This window comes from Oncorhynchus mykiss, chromosome 17, assembly GCF_057628025.1.
Source record: "Oncorhynchus mykiss isolate SJ-2025 chromosome 17, ASM5762802v1, whole genome shotgun sequence".
NCBI classification, from domain to species: domain Eukaryota; kingdom Metazoa; phylum Chordata; class Actinopteri; order Salmoniformes; family Salmonidae; genus Oncorhynchus; species Oncorhynchus mykiss.
In genome coordinates, this window is record NC_143038.1 from 13,678,876 (window position 1) to 13,686,937 (window position 8,062).

General features: G+C 43.2%; 1 protein-coding gene across 1 annotated transcript; it reads right to left on the reverse strand.

Moving 5' to 3' along the window:
- Positions 1-3,564: 3,564 nt before the first annotated feature.
- LOC110493166 (ribonuclease inhibitor-like) lies at positions 3,565-7,568 on the reverse strand. The gene is made up of 5 exons (XM_090206561.1): positions 7,549-7,568; positions 7,126-7,293; positions 6,840-7,013; positions 4,679-6,726; positions 3,565-4,561 (listed from the first exon to the last, which is right to left on the reverse strand). The coding sequence occupies exons 1-4, from the start codon at positions 7,566-7,568 to the stop codon at positions 6,669-6,671; spliced, it is 420 nt and encodes a 139-aa protein (XP_090062687.1). The 3' UTR covers positions 3,565-4,561; positions 4,679-6,668.
- Positions 7,569-8,062: the final 494 nt, after the last annotated feature.

An 8,062-nucleotide genomic window follows, 5' to 3' on the forward strand; every position in this document is an offset into this window, starting at 1 on the left:
GACGTGACGCTTTGCATTCAGATCTTTGCCTCGACAGACAATTGCTTCAACCTCATGGCTTGGTTTTTGCTCTGACATGCACTGTCAACTGTGGGACCTTATATTGACAGGTGTGTGCCTTTCCAAATCATGTCCAATCAATTTAATTTACCTCAGGTGGACTCCAATTAAGTTGTAGAAACATCTCAAGGATGATCAATGGAAACAGGATACACCTGAGTTCAATTTCTAGTCTCATAGCAAAGGGTCTGAATACTAATACTCTACCCTGTCCTTCCTGAATATAGAATATCCAGGGACATTAAAGGCAGAAATAGGAGAAGATTTCTTCAGCCATGTCTAAGAAAAATAAAAAAAATCTAGATTAGTGTCATTAAATAAATATTCCACATGTTCACTTTTAGAAATAATGCTATGAATATTCAGACGACCTCTTAATATTCCTTTAGGATTGGAACGAGGGTCCCAGAGCTCTTTAGCCCGATTAACGGTTTGAAAAAGGTTCATGGTACAATGTTTTCTAATAGCTGGGTTAAGGGAACTGAGTTTCTGTCTCAAAGGTGGGTTTTGTTTGGGACAAGTTCAGTGCATTCAGAAAGTTTTCAGACCCCTTAACTTTTTCCACATTTTGTTACGTTACGGCCTTATTCTAAAATTGATTAAATAAAAACTATTTCTCATCAATCTACACACAATATCTGTCACGACTTCCGCGGCGTTCGGTGGTCGACGTCAGCCTTCTAGCCGATCCATTTGTAATTTTCCATTTGTTTTGTCTTTGTTTTCTACACACCTGGTTTCAATTTCCCCCATTACATGTTCATTATTTAACCCTCTGGTTTCCCCCATGTTTGTGTGCGTGTTTGTTTTATTGTAAGGCTGTATTCTGACAGCTGGTTTTGTTGTTAGGCCCGTTTATTTCGTGGTACCGGTATTTTTCCCGCACCATTAGTATTCTGTTTGTACTGGTGTTTTCTTTAACTAAATACCTACTAAATACCTTGTCCACACATCTCAGCTCTCCTGCGCCTGACACCTTTCACCGGTTACCCACAGCCTAGACAATACCCCAGAATGGCAAAGTGAAATCAATGTTTTTAGAAATGTTAGCACATATATTAAAATAGAAAACAGAAATACCTTACTTACATAAGTATTCAGACCCTTTGCTATGAGACTCGAAATTGAGCTCAGGTCCATTCTGTTTCCATTGCTCATCCTTGAGATGTTTCTACAACTTGATTGGAGTCGACCTGTGGTAAATTCAATTGATTGGACATGATTTGGAAAGGCACACACCTGTCTATATAAGATCCCACAGATGTCAGTGCATGTTAGAGCAAAAACCAAGCCATAAGGTTGAAGGAATTGTCCGTAGAGCTCCGAGACAGGATTGTGTTGAGGCACAGACATAGGGAAGATCCTTCATGTTCCACCATTCAGCAATGGTTTTGGTCTAGGGGAGTTTTCTCCACTTCTCCCAGAATTACATCCTCCAAATCAGCCTTCTTTTCTGCAGGTGTCCTAACTCCAGTCTGATGGGGAATTTGGTACCCTGGGCCACTTGGGTGCTTGTTGATTCCAGATCCTACCAATGGGACATTAAAAAGTGTAATATCTTATGTTTCACCGAGTCATGGCTGAACGACGACATTAACAACATACAGCTGGCGGGTTATACACTCTTATCAGCAGGATAGAACAGCAGCCTCTGGTAAGACACGGATGCTAAACTACAGGTCTGTTTTGCTAGCACAGACTGGAATATGTTCCGGGATTCTTCCGATGACATTGAGGAATACACCACATCAGTCACTGGCTTTATCAATAAGTGCATTGAGGACGTCGTACCCATAGTGACTGTATGTGCGTACCCAAACCAGAAGCCTTGGATTACAGGCAACATTCGCACTGAGCTAAAGGGTAGAGCTCCCGCTTTCAAGGAGCGGGACTCTAACCCGGAAGCTTACAAGAAATCCTGCTATGCCCTCCGACACATAGGCAGAAATCCCAGGGGGGACGGGGGACACACAACGTCCACCATCCTGGGAAAAATCTGATTTGACCCCCTAATATATCACTGTAAACATAACTACAGTATGTAATGTCAATAATATTAAGAATACGCAATGAAACCAATTGTGCTGATTATAGACCCTTAATTGCACATTTTTAAGTTTCAAAAGATTGCGATCTCCCACCCTTTGCCTCACAAATGTTTGATCCACTGCCCCCCCCCCCCCCCCCCCCCTGCTATCGACAGTTTATTCCAAGATCAGCATGCAGCTGTAGTGCTTCGAAGTCCCTGTGATAAGGTTAGCGATAAACTGAACTCCAAACTGAACTACACTCTCTTCTACCATTGTCTTAAATATCTTTAATGGTCTCGTTGCAAAAGCTAAATTGTCGCTACGGGACTGAAGCACCTGTGTGCTGATCTTGGAGTAAACGGACGATAGCAAAGATTATAGCAAACACCACAGAAATGGAATTGGTGCTTGCAAGCTCAGCAAATTCAAATTTTCAGTACACCAAAATGCTAAGTAAGAACCCTAGTAGCCTAATATCTCAAATTCTAGTTGATAAAAATGTTCATAAGAAAGAAGTGAAATGCTAATGGAAATGTTTCATAATGATGTCATTAGGCAGAGCAGGCAACAGATGGCACACAGACAGCAGAGCTGGGTACAGATGGGCAGGGACAGACTGGCAGAGACAAGGAGTCTCAGGTAAGTTTGTTGAGTCTTTGTTTGGCAACATTATGAAAGGTTCTCTCTTTTTTGGACTTGTAAGATAGGGACATAATTGGACAATGCCATGGATACCCCTACTCTCAACTTAAACTGGTGACTGAACTAAGATTTTTTAAGGCAATGGTACTGCTGTTGTGATTAATTGTGTAGTTTTGGGTACCGGTAGTTAGGAGTACGGCAAACACCTTATTTATTTTCTAGGAGACAGACTGTGCGTCAGTGAGGGTGGTGAAAGAGGAAGAGCCGCGGAGAGAGACTTCAGAGGACAGTGTCACAGCCACGGCAGGACCAGGTGTCAACCTTTTAAAAATAAAAAAAATTATGTTTCACCTTTATTTAACCAGGTAGGCTAGTTGAGAACAAGTTCTCATTTGCAACTGCGACCTGGCCAAGATAAAGCGTAGCAATTCAACACATACAACAACAGAGTTACATATGGAATAAACAAATCATACAGTCAATAATACAGTAGAACAAAAGAAAACAAAAAGTCTATATACAGTGAGTGCAAATGAGGTAAGATAAGGAAATAAATAGGCCATGGTGGCAAAGTAATTACAATATAGCAATTAAACACTGGAATGGTAGATTGGCAGAAGATGAATGTGCAGGTAGAGATACTGGGGTGCAAAGGAGCAAAATAAATAAATAAATAAATACCAGTATGGGGATAAGGTAGGTAGATACAGTGCCTTGCGAAAGTATTCGGCCCCCTTGAACTTTGCGACCTTTTGCCACATTTCAGGCTTCAAACATAAAGATATAAAAAGGTCGCAAAGTTCAAGGGGGCCGAATACTTTCGCAAGGCACTGTAGATGGGTTGTTTACAGATGGGCTATGTACAGGTGCAGTGATCTGTAAGCTGCTTTGACAGCTGGTGATTAAAGCTAGTGAGGGAGATGTGAGTCTCCAGCTTCAGAGATTTCGTTCCAGTCATGGGCAGCAGAGAACTGGAAGGAAAGACGACCAAAGGAGGAATTGGCTTTGGGGGTGACCAGTGAGATATATCTGATGGAGCGCGTGCTACGAGTGGGTGCTGCCATGGTGACCAGTGAGCTGAGATAAGGCGGGGCTTTACCTAGCAGAGACTTGTAGATTACATGTAGCCAGTGGGTTTGGCGACGAGTATGAAGCGAGGGCCAACCAACGAGAGCGTACAGGTCACAATGGTGGGTAGTTTATGGGGCTTTGGTGACAAAACGGATGGCACTGTGATAGACTGCATCCAGTTTGTTGAGTAGTGTGTTGGAGACTATTTTATAGATGACATCACCGAAGTCGAGGATTGGTAGGATGGTCAGTTTTACGAGGGTATGTTTGGCAGCATGAGTGAAGGATGCTTTGTTTTGTGATATAGGAAGCCGATTCTAGATTTAATTTTGGATTGGAGATGCTTAATGTGAGTCTGGAAGGAGAGTTTACAGTCTAACCAGACACCCAGGTATTTGTAGTTGTCCACAGCCGCAGGGCCAGATGGATTAACAGGATGTGTACTCAGAGCATGCTCTGACCAACTGGCAAGTGTCTTCACTGACATTTTCAACCTCTCCCTGTCTGAGTCTGTAATACCAACATGTTTCAAGCAGACCACCATAGCTAATGTGGCCAAGAACACTAAGGTAACCTGCCTAAATGACTACCGACCCGTATCAATCACATCTGTAGCCAAGAAATGTTTTGAAAGGCTCGTCATGGCTCACATCAATACCATTATCCCAGAAACCCTATACCCACCCCAATTTGCATACCACAGCAACAGAGCCACAGATGATGCAATCTCTATTGCACTCCACACTGCCCTTTCACACCTGGAAAAAAGGAATACCTATGTGAGAATGCTATTCATTGACTACAGCTCAGCGTTCAACACCATAGTGCCCTCAAAGTTCATCACTAAGCTAAGGAACCTGGAACTAAACACTTACCTCTTCAAGTGGATCCTTGGACTTCCTGACAGGCTGCCCCCAGGTGGTAAGGTTAGGTAACAACACATCCGCCATGCTGATCCTCAACACGGAGGCCCCTCAGTGGTGTGTGCTCAGGCCCCTCCTGTACTCCCTGTTCACTCATGACTGCACAGCCAGGCATGACTCCAACACCATCATTAAGTTTGCTGATGACACAACAGTGCCTGATCACTGACAACGATGAGACAGCCTATAGGGAGGAGGTCAGAGAGCACGCCCCCATTCTCATCGACGGGGCTCTAGTGGAGCAGGTTGAGAGCTTCAAGTCTCTTGGCGTCCACATCACCAACAAACTAACAAACTATCCACTGGACACAGGAAGCTATTTTAACTTACACAGGCACAGGGCCAGTCCAGACACACTCCTACTTTGTGGGAGCCGGAGGAGGGGAAAGGTATGTCAGTGGCACTCTTATTGTGGGAGGCAGAGTAACTTTTACCAGAGCAGTGCAGACTCCAGGACATGTCATTGGATCCAAGCACACCGTCATCATCCCCCTTGTTCCTGTTGATTCCTTTATATGTCATTCCCATGTAAGACCTAAAAGACCACTCTGCTTCCCAGTAACAGCGTCTAGACAGAGCCTCTCTACACAGCACCATTTCCCTTTGTTCAAATCTCTCTGGGTGATCAGGATACGGCTGCTCCTCCAACCATGTCACCTTTCTGTTCTCCTGGGACAGTGTGAGGAGTGTGTGTGCTGTGTTTAGGTCCAGTGGGAGCTCACAAGCATCCGGTGGGGATCGGGACACTATACGTATTTTACAAATCATCAAGAGGTCTATATTTTTAACTTCACTGTGCACCCTCTTACCTGCCGAGTGAAACTTCAGGGTGTGTCTCATTATTAGCATATGAACAGAAGAAGCATAGGGGAGAATCATACAAAACATTCCCAGTTGTAAACGGCATCAATGTTCATTGAAACTGTCCCTAATTTACATGCAGCACTGTCTAACATGCCACAAACACTGTATTCTGGAATACAGTTGTAATTCACAGCTTAGTGGTGAATTGGGGGAGTTCGCTGCAATGAGCTCACATTTTAGTGTTGGGGCTCTTGCCGTATGAGAAGTCCTTCGATGTAACATATGACGACAAACCAAAAATAACCAATGAAAATAGCCTCATCAATAAATGATGTAACGAAAGGTATGGGCTATGTGCTGCATGTAGTTTGATAGTTATAGTTATATCATGAACAAAACAAGAAAGATAGCCATGGCTCTTCAGCAATGTGTGTTAGGCTACACTACCGGTCAAAATGCCAAGAGTGTTACGATCATCGATGGAAGGATCGGACCAAGGTGCAGCGTGGTAGGCGGACATTTGAATTTATTAAATTAACACAGAAAAAACAACAAATACGAAACGTACCGTCTAGTAGGGCTAAACGGCACAGTACCAAAAAACAAGATCCCACAAACTACAGGTGGAAAAAGGCTGCCTAAGTATGATCCCCAATCAGAGACAACAATAGACAGCTGCCTCTGAATGGGAACCATACCCTGCCAATAAAGAAATAGAAAACATAGATTGCCCACCCTAGTCACACCCTGACCTAACCAAATAGAGAATAAAAAGGATCTCTACGGTCAGGGGGTGACAAAGAGTGTGCAAAGCTGTCATCAAGGCAAAGGATGGCTATTTGAAGAATCTCAAATATAAAATATATTTAGATTTGTTTAACACTTTTTTGGTTACTACATGATTCCATATGTGTTATTTCATAGTTTTGATATCTTCACTATTATTCTACAATGTAGAAAATAGTAAAAACAAAGAAAAACCCTTCAAACTTTTGACCGGTAGTGTACTTTGTAGTTACTGTGCTAGACTGTAAATATAATGTACTGCTTATAACTCATTGAGCTCTGAATTCTGCTTCCATAGAATGAGAGCCAACATTTGAGTCAACATGAAATACACACGTATTCTTCATTGCAGTCAACACTCACATTTTTTAGGTCCAGGTTTGATCCTGCACTCTCCGCCATTTTCCATACTGTAGAGATAGAATTGTTTTGAGTGACGCACATATGCACACGCCTACATAACGCATAACTCAGAACAAAGGTATAATTTATTAATATGGATTCATACAAACCCTCTACATACTTGAGTTTCTCCAGTCTCAAGTGTGGATCCTCCAGTCCAGCAGAAAGCAGTCTCACTCCTGTGTCTCCTAGGTGATTGTAGCTCAGATCCAGCTCTCTCAGGTGTGAGGGGTTTGACCTCAGAGCTGTGTCAAGAGAAACACAGCCCTCATCTGTGATCAGGCAGCCTGACAGCCTGTAGAGAGTTGATCAAGACTTCACACACTGCTACCATTTAGTAATACAGAAAATCGCAGAAGCATATGTTGTTTTTTCACACAATATTCAACAAATACAGGAATACTGACCTTAGTGTTTCCAGTTTACAGTGTGGATTCTCCAGTCCAGCAGAGAGTAGCTTTGTTCCTGAATCCTGCAGGTCATTGTCACTCGGGTCCAGCTCTCTCAGGTAAGAGGAGTTGAGAGCTGAGGCCAACACTTCACAGCATCCTTCTGAGAGGTTACAATGGTTCAGCCTAAATGATGTGTAAAAAAGAAAACCATAACAGTTTACAACAAAAACAGTAACAAGACTGTTTAGTAGTACAGACTGGGAATTGTTCGGGGATTCATCCGATAGCATTGAGGAGTTTATCACGTCAGTCACGGGCTTCATCAATAAGTGCATAGACGACGTCGTCCCCACAGCGACTATACGAACGTATCCAAACCAAAAACCATGTATTACAGGCAATATCTGTTCTGGGCTAAAGGCTAGAGCTACCGCTTACAAGGAATCCGACACGGACATGGACACATACAAGAAATCCCGCTACGATGAGACATCAAACATGCAAAAGGACAATACAGGCTCCAACACTTCGGATGTGTCAGGGCTTGCAGACGATAACGGATTACAAACCCAGCCGTGAGATGAGCTAAACGAGCTAAATGAGTTTTATTCTCGCTTCAAGGAAAATAACACCCGAGTCTTGCACGAAAGCCCGTTGTTCCGGATGACCGTGTGATCTCTCTCCATGGCCAATGAGAGTAAACAACAGGTAAACACTCGCAAGGCGGGCCAGATGGAATACCAGGGTGCATTCTCAGAGAATGCACAGACCAGCTGGTAAGTGTCTTCACAGACATGTTCAATCTATCCTTGTCCCAGTCTGTAATTCCAACATGTTTCAAGCTGACAACCATTGTCCCTGTTTCCAATAACTCCAAGGTAACCTTCCTAAATGACTATAAGGCTGGTCATGACACACATCAACACCATCATCCCAGACACCTACTCCAATT